Source organism: Borostomias antarcticus (genome assembly GCF_949987555.1).
Source record: "Borostomias antarcticus genome assembly, chromosome: 10".
Taxonomy (NCBI): domain Eukaryota; kingdom Metazoa; phylum Chordata; class Actinopteri; order Stomiiformes; family Stomiidae; genus Borostomias; species Borostomias antarcticus.
In genome coordinates this window covers 15818849-15836564 of record NC_140243.1, presented here as the reverse complement: position 1 = coordinate 15836564, position 17716 = coordinate 15818849, and the positions used below count along the sequence as shown (strand labels likewise).

At 46.5% G+C, this 17716-nt stretch overlaps 1 protein-coding gene across 1 annotated transcript in view; it reads right to left on the bottom strand.

Annotated features, from left to right (window-relative positions):
- Positions 1–17716, bottom strand: part of LOC311314026 (CUB and sushi domain-containing protein 3-like) — a gene marked incomplete at both ends in the record, with an annotated part of 136469 nt that overhangs the window by 15078 nt on the left and 103675 nt on the right. The window contains 9 exons of the mRNA XM_084444309.1: positions 1790–1978; positions 4069–4245; positions 5142–5324; positions 12020–12193; positions 12587–12772; positions 13526–13699; positions 14126–14299; positions 14921–15094; positions 17115–17309. Of these exons, the coding sequence (XP_084300435.1) occupies positions 1790–1978; positions 4069–4245; positions 5142–5324; positions 12020–12193; positions 12587–12772; positions 13526–13699; positions 14126–14299; positions 14921–15094; positions 17115–17309 (1626 nt within the window). The remainder of the gene's footprint in view (positions 1–1789; positions 1979–4068; positions 4246–5141; positions 5325–12019; positions 12194–12586; positions 12773–13525; positions 13700–14125; positions 14300–14920; positions 15095–17114; positions 17310–17716) is intronic.

Sequence of the window (17716 nt, the reverse complement as noted above, 5' to 3'; positions counted from 1 at the left end):
TACAACAACGACAAGCCCTGGTTTTCAGCCCAACTCAGGCGTCTTCGTTCGGAGAAGGAGGCAGCCAGGCGCAGTGGGGGCAATGACCGGTTCAAGCAAGCAAATCCCTCCTCAGTATGGAAAGGCCTCAAGAAAATCACCAACTACAAACCGAAGTCCCCACAGACGTCTGACAGCCTCCCCCTCGCCAACGAGTTCTACTGCAGGTTCGAGAAGGAGCTCCCCCCGGCCCCCTTCCTCCACCCCCCCGGACCACAACCACTACCCCTGCACCCCGGCAGTGCTTATTGACCCCCCTGCTACTCCTTCCTCCATCCCTCCCTCCGCCACCCCCGCCTCTCCCTGCACGATACCAGGGTGCTGAGGAGGGCAAGAAAGATCATGGCCGACCCCTCCCACGGCCTCTTCACCCCGCTTCCTTCTGGGAGAAGGTTGCGGTTGCCAAAGGCTGTGAAGTCCGGGCACAGACTCAGTTTTTTCCCATCAGCCCCCCCTCCCTCTCCCCCAAGTGATATCTACACAGGACTGAAACCTCCATAGGACTGAACTTTGCACTTGCACCTTATTCTTGTTACCATCCATGGCACTGATGTATTGTTGTTGTTTTCACTGTCCTGTACTGTTTGCACTATATTTATGTGAAAAGAGTACACACACACCCTGCATCGTCGCAACAAGTTCCTATTATGTGTGAAACATAAATGGCAATGAAGGTTATCTGAATCTGAATCTCTCTTGTACACCACGCAATGGTTGAATAAAGGAGCACCTCTAAAATGTTAGGATACATGGGTCTTGTGTGCGTGTGCCAGAGTTGCTGTTCTTAAAGAGAGCTCTGGGCAGCCCAACATGTGGCCGTCACAGAGAGATGCTCTTCCAGAGATGGAGGAAGGAAGGATAGGTCACGCTCTCTGGGGTCACGTCCCCTGTAATTGTGTACTTGGGTAACACTCGGGAGCATCACTGATCAGTTTAAAAAGGGCCCTGTCTTTGTCTCTCGCGCCACAAGCGCTACAACAGGACTCTAAAGCTTTGCTCCCCGCAGCTGGGATCTGTTCCTTAGCAACCGGGTCCCATCAGCCGTTGGGATTGGTAACGGCTTCCTTGGCTCCGCCGCGAGCTTTCGTCTTCCTCGAACGCCGTTCACTTTTGGAGCCGGTTGCCAGATATGCAAATCTACCCCTAACTCGGGAGTCTCTGCAATAAATCACACAGGCTGCTCTATCGCGACGGCAATTTTCCCTCTCAACGCTCACTGGAATTGGTGTTAATGCTGCCCCAAAGTACAGAGAAAGAGGAATATGAGACGGTAATTTCCAGATTGTAAAGTGTCTGTGCTCCACCATTTTATACCAGACTCTTCCTGCTGTGATCAATTAATTATTTTTAATCCCTCAAACTGTGTGTAATGAATGAAGTCATTTAACGGCAAATGCAGAACATCACCGTTGCAGATGCGTCTTGCACAATCAAGACTGTTTTTTTGCCCCCCTCTGGAAAATTAGGGGTAGGACGGATCAGTACTTATGTACAGTAGACTATGTTCTCCGCCCTTGTTCTTTCTATGAAGCGCATTGTGTTGCCTTTGTGCATGAAATACGCTATTTACTGTAAGTAAAGTTTGATTTGATTTGAATCCGCATTGTCACACAGCATTGCCTCTGATTGTCATTGTGAAGATTCAATGGGTATAGCTGCTATTGGCTGACACTGAGAAGAATGAAAAGAGTTTCTCAACTGTGTGTGTGTGTGTCCATCTATGAATCCTCCATCACCAGAGCCCGCCTACCTCTGCAGGTGGGCAAGGCGGCGCTCCAGGTGCCGTTGTGGGTGCAGGTGCGGTTAACAGAGGCGGAGCCAGACTCGTCTTCCATCTCGTACCCGGGCTGGCACATGAAGGTCACGTTCTGCCCCACAGTGAAGTCCTCCCCGAACGACAGCCCATTGGCCGGTACGCCCGGGTCGCTACAGGTGATCACTGTCGGGGTGTGATGAAGACGGGGGCCAAGTTAGTGTGTGGCTCTGGGCTGCTCACACATGCAAACACACACGCTCGAAGGCATGCACACACACACATGCGCGCTCACACACACACACACACACACACACACACACACACACACACACACACACACACACACACACACACACACACACACACACACACACACACACACACACACACACACACACAGTCAGCAAGTCCCCTTGCAGGAGCATTAAATAGATGATTGGTCGGTGAGAAGATTGAAGCTGGAAAGAAAAAATCAATACCTCCAATAGAAGTGTCAGGTAAACACACTTTCCCCAAACTGTGTTTTAATTTCATAACTCCCTGTGCTTCACATAAGCCTGTAAAACCTCCTCTCTCCTTGAATGGGTGGCTTCGTAACCTTGGATGATCAATCTGGCGTCCCAGTGGAAGAATAATAAGCCAAGCTTGGCATGCCTCTGTGTTCATGTTCCTGGACCGGTCAGTTAGATCTCTGAAGTAAAGCATTAGGGAGCACCATTGCGGCACGGAATGCAATGCCTGGCTTGTGTTGACAGAGCCAGACAAGCGGTCAGCCAGGTTGCGTACTAGAGGCCTGACTCTTGTCTCTCACCCTATCACATTGTCTCTCTCTCTGTCTCTCTGTCAGTCTCTCTCTCCCTCTCTCTCTCAATTCAATTCAATATGCTTTATTGGCATGACTGTCAGTTGAACGTTATTGCCAAAGCATCAAGGATAATACAATTCAATAATGGCACGAGAAAACAAAATAAATATACAATTAATTAAGTACACTAACATATATAAGTCATAAAATAGGTCAATAAAGAGACAATTAACAAAAATAATACAAAATCAAATGTATAAGATGTCATGTAAAATAAATAAATAAATAAATAGGACCAGCTGGCTGAGGGGACTCGTCTCTATGGTCTCCTCTTGGCAATGAAGAATCTATTTGGGTTTCCCTGACACCAAGATCGTCTTTGGAAGACCATCATTCTTTTCCAGATTCCCTGTCAGGGCCCAGGTCTGAAACAAGATTTGCAGGTGATCCAGTTGCTGTTGTAATTAGATGGAGCAAGAGATATTAGATCATCTGCAAAAAGTAGACATTTCATTTCTGTATCAGAGAGGGTGAGATCAGGGGTATCTGACAGTTCTTGTGGTTGTGCCAATTCATCAATATAAACAGGGTGGGGCGGAGACCAGCCCAGTTTCACCCCTCTACTTTGGGAGAAGAAACCTGTTTCCATATTGTCAACACCTTTATTATTTGTATACAAATATATATTTTAATTATGTAGATTCCCCCGTCGACACCTTTTCTGATTCATTTCAGCAACAGACCATTGTGCCAAATTGAGCCAAATGCTTTTTTGAAATCTATAAAACAAGACGAAATGTTGTTCTTGTTTTGGTGGACATGTTTATTAATGATGGTGTGGAGGGTGTAGCTAGAGGTCTGCAGGTCAATGCTGTGTGAATCCAATCTGACTCTCGCTCAGGACCTTGTGTTCACTGAGGAACTGTTGCTGTCGGCTGTTTAAGATGCAGCAGAATAACAACCCAGGCTGCTGCTGATAGATATACCTGTGGAATTGTTTGGGCCAAATGTATTTCCATTTTTAAAGAAAATCTATATCTCTCACTCTATCACAGTCTCTCTCTATCTATCTCTCTCATTCTGTCTCTCTTTTCCTCTCTATTCAAGGGTTCCATTCTTTGTAGAAAGAGAAAATGTTATCTGGGGAGGCTCTTTTCATTTCAACATTGAAATCAAACCATAGATCAACTCACACATACACAACACACATAGGATGGCAATGCGCTTGAAAAAATAATGATACTTTTTTTTGTTGTCAAACAGTAATTTAAGTGCAAATTGAATATGGATCAACATGCCTCTTCATTACGACTGGCTCATTTTCAAGGATGTGTAAGACAAAAGCCTGTACCGTCAGTTCTGACGTCTCGTAGAGTGTGGTATATGATTCATGAGAGCTATTTCACATGTTCTATTATGTTTTGAACCCATCACCCTGTTTTCTATTGGCTGGAAGAGAAACACTTACGGGTACAGTTTGGGGCGATGCCAGACCACGTGCCATTGGCCAGACACTGGCGAGTGGGCGGGCCCGAAAGGAAGTACCCGTCCATACAGGAGTAGACGATGGAGTGGGAGAAGGTGGTGCCGTCGACCCGGAATATCCGACTATGAGCAGGGGTTCCTGGATTCCCACAATGCACCGCTAGAGAATAGAATAGGAGAATGGAACACATTTGGACTAGTTCATCTGCTACACGCATGCGCGCTCATGCACGCACATGCGCGCACACACACACACACACACATACACATCCTACTATGTTTTTCTAATGTAACCCATTACACTCAGAGGACAAATTTGTCTGCAGGGGAATTGCCAACCGTTTTTCCTCTTAACCATGTTTCATCACTAAACTGACTCGCCCCTTCAATCACTTAATTGTCTGGAAAATGAGAAAATGATTTCAAAGAGGGGGAAGGGAGTCACTAGTCACAGAGATCCTTCTCTGTACTCCATCACTGGTGACAGATGATACAAGGGGTCATGAAAGCAGATAGGATCCCAGGCAAATATGCCACATTGTTTTTGAAGATGAGAACACTGGGATGACAGATGACAGGCCGGGAGATCAAAGCCAGTGAGAGTGAGGGAGAATCATGAGGGCGCGAGAGCACGCCTGCTGGCACTCAGAGCTACAGTACAGTAGCCATTTTTAAACCAGTTCCGGTGCCCTAGCCTGTCACATTCAAAGGAATACCCCGGACGTCATGTCAGCCAGCCAGTCAGCTTGTCAGAGATTCTGCTCAATTTCCTGTCAAACCCCTCTCACAGACAGAATTGGTATCTTACCGTGAGATCGAATATCTGATTCAGATCTCCTCTAAAAAGAGCTGGGCTTTAGGTCCGAATATAATGGAGTTTTGGTCGTATTCTGGAAGTCAACCATGATACCTCCATGTGTGACGGAGGCAGCAAATTGGACATATCCATCATGTGTATGTGTGTGTGTGTGTGTGTGTGCATGGATAGGAGGGTGAGGGGATTCTAGGTGTAAGTGTGCGGCGCCTAGCCTGTGCCGGTTTATGGAATGCCCTCACGTTTGCAGAAGGGCTGGCGGCCAGACCAGGTGCCGTTAGGGAAGCAGATCCTCTCCGCTGAGCCGTACAGCGTGTGACCCAAGGCGCAGGTGAAGCGCACTTTGCTGCGCAGCTTGAAATTGCCCGCCTCTCTGCTGGCGCGGGCAGGGGTGCCCGGGTCCCCGCACATTCCCGCAGAGTCGCCTACAGAGAGAGAGAGAGTGTTATGGCCCTTGACACTTGAGTGGCCTTGAGTCTGTGTTGTGGCGCTGTGCTGTCCCTGTCTGTCACTCCCTGTCTGCCTCCGGCCACCTCAGGTGTTTGGTGTTGGCGGTGCAGGTCGTGGTCTGTCTGGCGCCATCTGTCTCCTTTCATCTCATCATCAGCCTACACACCTGTTGTCAATAATCGCCCATCCAGTTCAATCATCCCTCTACCAATCAGAAGATCCCACGGTCATTATAAATGTGTGTGTGTTCCGTGTCAGTGAGAGAAAGGAGGGTTGTCGTGTGCTTGTGAGTAGTCTGTGTTGGAGCGTGTTAAAGAACAGTTTGTGTATTTCACTGTGTCAGTCTTAGTTTACACTTTATGGTCTCTGTGTTTGGGTAGTCCACTGTCTCAGTGTTGTTTTGCCAGTTTGTCATACTCCCTCCCCCCCCCACAAATACCTAATTTTCATAGTTCTGTACTATATAACTATTAAGTCTATAGCTTTATAGTTTTTATGCTGCACTCCGTTTGATTTGTGTTATCCTTTTGTCAAGTTGTTGTTACGCGCAGGAGCAAGGGGATAGGCAAGCTGCCTATGGGCTTGCATCCCAAGGAGATTAATCGGTGTATAATAGACTAGGTCAGGAACGGTTCCCCCGCCTGTAGTTTTGGGTTTAGGCAGGTTAGAATGGTTTCTTGATTGCTTTGGCACCGTTCTCGGTCCCCTTGTTGCCGTGTGATGTCTCGACAAATCATTAACCCCTCACTTGTCAGTCCCCTCTTATGTTTCCACTCTCATTTCCACTCTCATATGGGCCCTTTCTAGCCTAGACACTGGCAACATCTTGGTGTCATAAGAGCGAGAACCAGTTGCGGTTCAGTCCCTCTCCACCGACGAGCAACTGTGAAACATGATGCAACAATGAACTATAGGGCTTGGGAAAAATGTAGTCCCAGACACGGCCATCTTGTTTCTACACAGGTGTATCTATTTGTCTGATTGAATCTACTGCATAGAATCCTATGCAATCAGAGAATAGATGCACCTGTGTAGAAACGAGATGGTCGTGTCTGGGACTACATTTTCCCAAGCCCTATTGTTGCTGAACCAACCAGGTGCACCTGACAGATGTCCCCACGACCAGCGGACTCCATTTTCTTCATTACGTATTAACACCAGAGTCCTTTCCTGCAGGACACAGACCGCGTCCCACCGTCCTCACAGGAACAGGGAGCAACAAAGTGCCTCAAGTCTCCGTTTCGCCGAGCGTCGTCCCGTCGGGAAATCTGGGACACGTTTCCCCCCTTTCAAGCGCGGCAGATGAGCGGGCCGGGAGTCTGGCCGGCCGTGCGGCGTCTCCGTGTTTCACGCCGTGCCGAAGAATGAGCGGAGAGCGGAAGTCTGCGAGGGAGTCAAGAGTCTGGGGACGGCCGCGGCACAGCTGAGCGCCGTCTGTACGCCCACCACCTCTCTGCTCCCTGAGATGGAATGGCATAAAAGGAATTTCTAACTTGACACGCGTGCTTTTCAGGGAGGGGGGGAGCAAGAGAGCGAGTGAGAGCCCGAGGGAGAGTGAGAGAAAATGAGGGAGAGAGAGACAGAGAAAGATCTTTTGTTTTAAACTTTCAAATAGCTTTTTTTATTTACGTCTCCACCAACCAAAGCCTCAGAGGACGGGGTCATTAACATTACATAAAATAGGGTGTGAGAGGTTTATTTGTATGATTTTCATTGTCAGAATCTTTCACTGTGTGTGTGCAGGTGTAAGCTGAATCCCAATCTGAGTGTGCAAACCACCCTTGCGGCCCCTCGCACTTGCGGCCTGAGGCCTGAGCATTTAATGACGTCAGCTGGAAGGGCTAGAGGGTGCAGGGCCGTGAATTAAATGGGACAGCACTTCCAGCTGCGCGCCAACGATTCCCAAACCAGTTTAGCTCAATGCCCCTCCCACTTTGTTTTCATTGGCTGCTGCGTCCCTCCGAGGCAGAGGCTGCTCTGACACGCTCCTCAGCTCTCTGCTCGGCTCTGCAAATTGACCGACTGACGTCTGTTTTAATTAAATAATTTTAAAATTATGTTGGGTGGGATATGTTTGCAGCATGTGGATTTCAAGATCAATGTTGTGTTAACGGCAAATGTCATAATTTATGTGTGATGCACTCGGATCATGACTCGGATGCACTGTGTCACATGAGACGCGGTGGACTGGGTATTTTCTGCTCCTAAGTCCGCAAAATTGCGGACTTTCGGTAAGTGCGGTTAAAGTGCGCAAAATGGCGGCAGTGGTGCACTTGTGGACTTAGCAATTCCGTTTTGGGACTACCCTGAGCCCTTGTGGACTTAGCGGGAACGCGTATGTAAGGCCGCGAGTGCTCTGCACTTTCGCCTAAGTGCGCGATTTGGGATTCAGCTGTACTGTCATGTGCTCAGAGGATCACCTGTAATATGTGGATTGTTTACAAAGAACCAGCTCCTCATATCCTCTACACACATCTGAATGAACCACAATTTCAGGTCACAGACTCAGAGCTGGAGGTGTGTGTGCGTGTGCATATGTGTGAGTAAACGTGTGTGTGTGCGTGCGTGCGTCGACAGGTGTACTGTTATATGTGCTCGGGATCACCTTCTGTGATATGTTGTTTACAAAGAGCCTTGTCTGTGTGAGCACAAAGCTCCTCATATCCTCTACACACGCCTGAATGAACCACCATTTCAGGTCAAACACGCACAGCTGGAGGGGTGTGCGTGTTTGCATATGTGCATATCCGTCTGTTTTTTGTGTGTGTGTGCGCGCGCACGCGTGTGTGTGTCTCAGAGTCTCTGCCAGCACTTCATTAGGCTTCCTGCTAAGGTGAAGCAGCCAAACTCGCCATGTGCTTTGACAGTTCTAATCTCACTAATTGGGCCACTGGTAGATTACCGTAGGTGTGAATCTGAATTAACGTCCATCGGCTGCTTCTGTTTGTGTGGAAGATAAGGCTTGCATGGAGTGAGGATGTGTTCTTTACTCAGTATCTGACAGTCTGACAGTCTGACGTGAGGATCAAACATATTTCTGGGTGATAAACCAGCATACTACTGCTACAGTATTCTTAACAAAGATGACCTGGGCCCTGGCATGGCTCTGGAGCTGATTCAGGTGACAGTCACTGACGATCTATGTCTGATATGGGCCCATTTAATCCTGTTTTACAAGTATGTCAGTAGAAAAAACAACAAAGGATGGGAGAAAACCCTAGGAAACGGAATAACACCAGTCATAACATGATGTTAATGCGTGCATTGCTGCAAAATCTAGTATGTGGTAACAAGAATAACAAGTGATTCATGAATCATCACATAACTCTTACTCAGACTAGAAAAGGTCGCTTGGAGAGCTTATACCTCCGCCCATGATTCATGTCCCAGCATGTACAGATCAAATCAGGTTTTCATTCATAATCAGTTGCTGCTTTTTTTAAGTTCCTGTGGGGATTATTAAAGTGCAACTACTACTGCCTCTGCAGGAAAAGCCCACACCAAGCCCAGCCAGAGTATGTATGGGTAAATACTTTCCATGGCAAAATGTAATGACAACTAGCTAGTTAGCTAGATATGACAGGAATGGCAGCAGTAATCTACCTAGCTACGAACATAACTAGCTAATTCAAAGCAGTTGATCTTTGCCATTAGGCCATGAAACAAGTCAAAATGAATGGAGGTGAATAGGCAGTCGTGTTCGGGCAGCTCTGTGGCGCCCCCTTTGGGACAGAGTTGGCGGGGGGCAGTTTAGGTCAGTCCAAACCCTGTGGGGTGAATTCACAAAGAATGGATTGCGGAAGCTAATAGCACCATGAACTGCAGGTCATTTGCGCCCGCTATGTGCTCCGTCTTAGCGACCTATTCACTAAAGATATTGCGCTAATGATATTCTAACGCAAACATGCCCATACGGTGTTGCAGAGTGCAATTTGCTCCTGATATGGTTAAGTACTATAAATACTGCCCATGCAATGGTATGCATATCCTAGGACAATGGCAGAGAGAAAAAGAAAGATGAAATTTTCCGAGCATGATCTGGAAGTCCTGATGGACGAGGTCCACAGGTATGCCTCACAATAACAAGCAAAAAACATCACACAGCTGAAAACCATATTTGGGATTTAATATCCCAGTCTATGAGCACAGTTGGTGTTTCCAAACGCAATAGGACTGATTTGAAAAAGAGAACAAATAGGCAAAAAAACGGGCATCCTTTGTTTTTGTCATTGTCACTATCTTTTGTCATTGCGTTTGGTTGTCATGTTATCCCAAAATAAGTTTGAGCAGAGCTGTCCATGGTGCTGAATGTTTAGGCTGTAGTTGGCTATTTTTCCTACTTTTCATTTAATGTTTAGTTGTAGGTCTAATGGTGTAGGCCTCTTTGTATTTTTGCTCACAAAGGTGTAATTCGACAACTTTATTTTGTTGCAGAGACAGCAAAGCAAATCATGTGAAATAATGTGCGACTATGTTTTGCCTGACATGCCTGCCCTAATCTGCTCGCACATGAGGCAGGTGGGCAGGTGGCTCCTGGTCATCGTCAGAGTCTTCATTTCCGTGCTCCTCAGAATGCAGACCCACGTCCATGCATACCCACGTCCATGTGCAGACCGGCTCTCATGGCAGTGTGGTGCAGGATGCAGCACACTACAGTACAGTGATCTGGCATACTTTCGGGGGACTATATAGCATTGCCCCACCGCTACGATCCAGACATCTAAACCGACTTTTTAAGATGCCAAATGTGCGCTCGATCACACTGCGCATTCTGATGTGAGGCCGATTGTACGCCGCCTCTCCAACGTTGGTAGGATTGTGCACGGGAATCATCAGCCATGGCTGGAGTTCATAGCCGCCGTCACCTATGATACCAAATCAGATACTTTTTTTCCCACACATTTGCCATGAATATTGAGCACAAACATTTTCTCAAAACAACTTTCTGACCCAGTAACCAGGGATTGTTATCCATGTCCTGCATCATACCGTACAGACTACTGTTACTTTAAAAATTAACTGTCGTGCACCGATCCTGGGAATTTGGCAACCACATTCGTTATTATATTACTGGCTAAAAACAAGTTAGTTTTCCCATGGTGGTACAATTTGTATGTGAGGTCAGTCAATAGCGCCTACAACACTGGGGAAGCCGGCAACGTTAAATAACTCCTGCTTTGTCTCCTCAGTTTCCTGTCTGTTTTGGGGAAATTTGACAATCTTGCCACTCTGCTAAGAATGGCTGGTACAACATCCCATACAGCCCTGTTGATGGATGGTTGTGATAGTCTAGAGGCACCTGCGATAGGTGTCTGGAAGGAGCCGCAAGAGCCTGGAGTGTTGACAGCAGTTTGACAATGCCAGGTAGACGTATTGCATGGGATCTCTGGGTGGCAGGCTCAATATCATCCTTGATTTCATCAAGTAGAGCAAGAATTGCTTGAGCTGGCAACCTGTATCTCTGGATGATGTCGGTCTCGCTTAAATCAAAAAGTGATATTCTCTCACGAGCACGCCTGACATCACGATGTCTTCTCCTGGCTACAATAATTGCTGCCATCATCATCAGAAACGCTGGCCTGGCTGGCTTCAATTACCACCAACTCTCTGAAAACGCAAATAATTTCACTATATACAGTACCTGCGTGTGGCAATTAGCGCCGATCTTTGTGAATTCGACTGTTTTTGCAATGGGGCTCATTTGCATAGAAATTAGCACATTTTCCGCCCATATTACCTCATTTAAATATCAGTTACCACGGTATTTCACCCTGAGTGCTTTGTAAATAGCAAGGTTTATTTTGGGGTTATTTGCGTAGGTATAGCGGCAGAAAAATCTGCGCAATCCCTTTGTGAATTTACCCCCGTCTCTAACATCCCCACACAGGGAGCTGTCTTCGCTCAAAGTTCTCTTTTAATTTGCGGACTCTCCAGAGAACATCACATTATTTGATCAGTTCTGTCTACCTCAGAAATCCCCCCACTAAGCAACAGCTCTATACACTTACCTTCTGTGCCAGTGAATTCAACAGAGTATACACACAGATGGTGAATGGTAAAGACATGCCACTTCAATGGTCAGGAACACTTAGCAGTGATGGAAGGGATGAGGGGAGCTGGGATTTGAGGAGAGGTTTGGAGCTTGGCTCAGATACAGATACAGTAAGATCTCTATTTTCCAGGCAGTCTAAAGTGACAGTTACACCAAAGGTTTGCACCAAACGCAGAGAACCGGAGGCTACCTAGACCGAGCTTTTCCTAGGACATAGACTGTATTTTTATTTGGGTTTTTTAGTTTATTATAAATGTCTATAATCTTAATACAATCATAGCGCTGTACAGAAGTTGTGTGTTTGATACAGCACATGTACATCTATTAAATTGCATACACATCAGCAGTGTATACTACATACATGTGCATTGGCAGTCCAGCATTACCCAGCTGGGTGACACTCATTGGTTGTGGATGAGGTGAGCTACGCCGGCCACACCCCCTCCCCACCACCTCACACAGTATTCTGAGCATCTGGAAAGTCATAATGGAAACGCGATGCACTATTTCATCCAGTCGTTATTATGACTATGATCATTCATGTGTACGACGCAGTGCCTACTAGACGTCGGTGTCGGCGTGGGCTTGTCCAGCGCATCGACCCGGCGGGTTGCTAACCTGAGCAGTGGGGCAGTGGGGCGTTCCAGTGGCCGTTGACCTGGCAGGTGAGCGAGGCCTCTCCTACGAGCTCGTGGTCACCCGTACAGGTGTACTGCACCGTGGATCCGAACGTGAACCTGTCCCCCTGCAGGACCCCGCGTGGAGGGGAGCCGGGGTGCCCGCAGTCCACCTCTGGAACACACAGACATGACCTCACAGACATGACCTCACAGACACGACCTTACAGACACGCACCACAGTTCAACTGCCTGAACTGCACTGGGCTACATCCAACAAGGTATGACTGTTACATCAAACTGTCAGAATTACAGGATGTTACATCAAACTGTCAGAATTACAGGATGCTACACAGGGGCGGGGTGGCCATCCGGAGCACCGGAAGTTCTCCCGGTGGACTGGTGTGCTAACTTGCCTGGCCTGCAGGCTAGAAGACCCCCCCCCCCCCCCCCAAAAATAAATAAATAAATAAATATCTGTCAGCACCTGATGTATCAACCTGTCAGACAATGCGTCAGTCAGGAAACAGTAGCATTTATAACCCACACCACAAGACAGGGAGCCTACCCAGGCATTCTGGGAGTGGTTTGTCCCAGTGCCCCGCAGGCTGGCAGGTAAGCACATTGGAGCCGAAGAGGTAGTAGCCGGGGTTGCAGTCGTAAAACACCACACTGCCGAAGGTGAAGTTGCCATGCTCAATCTTACTCTCTCGGATGGAGTTGGCTGGAATTCCCGGGTCTGTGCAGTTGACCACTAGGAAAAAATACAACGGAAGGAATAGCACCGTTTTACTGACTTTAACGGACGATTCCAAAACACGTAAATATTCAGTCAACAGTTAACATTCTGTTCAGATCAATATCACAGAGGGGTTTACCACAAAGTCAACACAACCGATTTCCATAATGGTGCTTGCTTCCTTCAGGCATGATGACAGTCATAATATTATACATGGCTGTAATTACCACCATTGGGCTATCATCTCCCTTATTTACTTCTCTACTGTAAATGTTTCACACCATTGTGCATCTCTAAATCCTCTCTCTGGGAAGTATGTTTGAGTTGCTTTTGCGGCTGGCTGAGTTGCTCATTTGCAAGTTTTATGAAGTGTTATCTTACTGCTCAATTGCCAGTTAATAATAGAATCACTGTAATAACCTGATCAGAGCTTGTTTACACTATGAATAGTCTACTCCACCCAGTCATGCTAAGTAATCAGAATACTAATGATATTTAAAATGCGGCCTGCTGAAAACATGACACATATTCACAGACAAGTGTCACAGGCTTCTCTAGGTAATTTCCCAAACTTATTGGAGAGAGTTCTGTTCATGTTCAATGGTACAGTATAAGCCTGCTGCTTCAATGGTATAAGCCTGCCGGGACCCAATTATTTTATTATTTTGTGACTCATCCAAACAGTTTTTTGTGACGCAGGAACGCTGAGGAATGTATTAAGGAGCAGAATGTATTGAGCATGTTGAACAATACAGCATTGTGTTGTACCTCTGCATGTAGGCGGCTGCTGACTCCACTGGCGATTGGCCTGGCACTGGGTACGAGAGGGACCCTCCAGGGTGTAGCCCTTGTTGCAGAAGAAACTGACTACATCGTTATAGTTGAAGCCCTCCCCTGTTGTTCGACCATAGATTGGGCTTCCTGGATGGCCACATGTGATTGCTAAGCAGCGACAGAGGAGAGGGAATGCAATCAGCAGATGACACGTGTTAGGAAATGTCATTATCATACCACTAACCCAGGGGAGCTTGACCGTGGAAAATATGACTAAGATGATATTTAAAGGACTAAATGAGTAAACATGGCCTTTCAGTGATGTCAGCAAGCATACAAGCACAATGCTCTTGAATTCAGCTGCAAATATGCACATACACAAGGGTTGCACAAACACGCAAACATACACACATATACACACAAAACCCCACACACATACACACACACATTTATATACACAGACACAAACATTCTAACATACACACACATAAACACACACGCGCGCACACACACGCGCACACACACACACACGCGCGCACACACACACACACACACACACACACACACACACACACACACACACAGACCACTTACAGATACAGGCTGGCAGGTGACCAGACCATTGGTTGTCCTGCTGACAGATGCGGACCGAGGAACCAATGAGGCGAAAGCCTGGGTTGCACTGATACACCAACGTGTCTCTGTAACCAAAGTTCTCCCCAATCACCTGACCATTCACCATGTTCTCCGGAACCCCGCAGTGTCCAGCTGGGGTATAAAACAAATGCACAGAGGGTTCAGTTTAAATTCAGCTTTTTGAATTCAAACTGAATACAAATTCAGCAATTTGTATTCACATGATATGACACAGGCTTTTGAAATGTTGTTGGCATTTGAAACTGAAATTACTTCTGGGAAAACAATGGGGAATAACGCATTCAATTTCTATTCACTTCAAGCCAAGAGTGCCTCAAAATCCCATGTGACTTTGAGTCAAACAGTGGAAGAAATCCAAGGTCTGGAGGCGGGAGGAGGCGAAGAGAGGCAGAAGCTTAATTCCTAAAAACTAACCCGTACTCTCATGCACATAATCCCATTACTTTCTGCTGCAATAAATCTCATTCAGAGAACAAATCTCACAGAGATTTCCTTTGCCACTGAAATTTAGGAAATTGCCACTGACTTGATGTGGATCTCATGTCCCTGATTCACTCCCACCAAAGTCGGCGCAACTGTACCGAAGCGTTAACAAAGCGACGGCACGAGAGAGGAGTGTATCGAAGAGACGCAGAAGAGTGTTTTGACATCGCTGTGTTTATTCTGCACTGCGCTCTGTGAAAGCCCCTGCAGACGCCTGCGTGTCCCCCGGACGTGTGTGAGATCCGGTACCGAGGCAGCGGGTTTCCACGCCGCTCCACAGGCCCGACAGGAGACACTCCCGGACCGCCAAGCCCACCAGGACGTAACCGGGGTTACAGCTGAAAATGGCCGACGCTCCAAAAGTAGCTTGGGTTCCAATCTTGTTCCCGTTAGGAGGAGCAGGCAGCTCGCCGCACGAAATAACTGCAGGGAGAAGAGAGGAGAGAGAGAAAGAAAGAAATAAAGCGAGAGAGAGAGAGAGAGAGAGAAAGAGAAGAGAGAGAGAGAGAGAGAAGAAAGGAGAGGAGCAAGGTGCCTTACATCTCAGAATCCATAGTGCAGGTAATTTACATCCTTACAGAAATGAGCCATACTCTCACAGAAAGAAATTGCCCTCACCTGGGGTTTCATTTATAAAACCTTGCTCAGGACTCGCGTACTAAGGGTTGCGGACATCCGCAAGTTCCAAAACGTATGCACAACGATGTCCCATGCCAGTTCCCCATTATAAATCTCAATCAACTCTAAACTTGGCGCACGTGAGCGTGCGTTTTGTCCCACCCCCTTAACGCCCATGAATGCCTATAAATGGCCAGTGAAACGCCTCCAATTCACAGAAATTGATACAGCCCAAATCTAACATGACGGCAAACGTGGCAGCAAAGAAGCGGAAGCGGCTCATGAGCCACTCGTCGTCATTGGCCAGTAGGTCTCGCCGGTCCCTGAAGACTCGCTCTCTCCGAATTCCTTCTTCATCATCATCAAACAGCAGTAGGCCTACATATAAAGCAGCAATTGTGCGTCATTACGCATTGGAATTGCATGCCTTTTTATACCCACCCACCGACATGATTATATGGAACAGGTGCGATTGTCATTGATAAGGGCCGGGTTTCCCGATAAAGAACCTTCTTAAGGAACCCTTCTTAAGCAACCCTTTGTATGGGAGTTAAAAAGTACTTTGGAGTTAAGTGCTTCTTAACTCGTTCGGGAAACCCGGCCAATATATGAACCACGCACGTGATTGATTGATTGATTGATTGATTGATTGATTGATTGATTGATTTTCATTACTGGGTAGGCTATAGGAGACGATGGATCTGAGGGATGACATGTAGAGGTGTGGGCATTTGTTTCCAACAATGCTGGATGTCATGAAAACAGGACAGCCGATGACACATAACATCCATAACATCTAAGAGAATTAACAACACTCTTATCTGCCCGACTGAGGCAGATCAACACGGGATCAGTTTAGCCTATTTCATCTATCAAATATGGATGGCAATTTCTAAATAGCCTAAATAGCTTATAATAATACAGTGAATCATAGTAGGCTATCCTTATAATATATTAGCCTACACATTGCCTGAGTAAACAGAGCACACTTAGAGATATCTTGTTGCAGAAGGCTAGGCTGCATGTTGGCACTGTCATTTTCCCCGCAGTGAGAGGGCCTTCTCTACGACTAGAGTGATTGTTGCTCTACCAAAATTGGGATTCACATAGCAGTGTAAATATGAAGGCGTTCACAAGTCATTCACATCAGTAGGCTATTTGAATTATAGTGATTGCTTTGAGCACATAGCCTACGCTGTCCACTTGGTTATTTATGAGAATAAATACATAGCCTAAAGGAATCATTTATGAGAATAGATAAATACAATAATTATTGATGAGAATAATTAAATGAATCAATTGTTTAGCGATGACAGATCCAGTTGATTATGATTCCCGGTTGGACTGTGCAACATATTTGAGGGGTTTTGGCAATATCAGATATATTTATTGTTCACAATGGAGTCAATTTCAAAGCGATTTTGTCGGGTTTCACCTTTCTGCTCTAGGATCGCAGTTTCTCATTTCGCCAGAAATGTGCGTATGCATGGGTCAGAGTATGCTTGGAGGTGAGCACGTTCTCCGCCATTCTCCCGTCAAGTTTGTTTTTTATAAATCCCGAAGTTTGCTCAGGAGTGGCTTATGCATTCTTTTGTGCGTACGCAAGCTTTATAAATGAGGCCCCAGGTCACATTCTCTAGTATTGTTCTTTCCTCCATTACAGAAATGGGCTCAACAGACATATACGTCTCACAAGGCTGAGTCCGTTTTTGAGAGCAAACACACTGATCATTTTGTTATTGAGAATGAGCACAGCTTGAGCGCTAAAATGATCAGACTGTGTGAAAGGAACCACTTGTTCTATGATCATTCATCTGTCACTCACTCCTGCATCGAGGTCTCTCGTTGCGCCAACTCCAAGCTCCATTGGCCAGGCACTGGATGTGGGCGGGGCCAGTGCGGTAGTAGCCAGGGTTGCAGGTGAAGATGATCTTGGTTTTGTATTCATAGTGGGAGCCGTTGACGATCCTCCACTTGCCGTGGTCCAGAGAGAAAGAGCTCAGACTGGGACACACCACGACTGGGACGGGACAAAACAGGAACAAAACCAACGTTAACATTATGGAACTCATGTCGTCATTTGTGCTTTCATAAGCCAGCAGTTTGTGAAAACGGCTTTATCAAATCTAAAGAACAGGCCGCGACTCTGAATCATAATTGTCAGATTGAGAGTTATTCTGATTTCCAAGGAGTTCCATGTTCATTGGGCCTCATTAGACTCTCCCACTGGTGCAGAGAGTTATTATTTGGGCAAATTAGTTAGCAAGCTCCAGCTGGGATTTAGCAACACTGTATTTAGTCACACTTCATATCCTTTATACATCATTTACATAAATAAATTGAATAAAAGCATTTTTAGATATTTGTTTGTAAACAATCATAAACGACCAATTCATGTTTAGTAAGATAACAGAATATGAGGTTGAA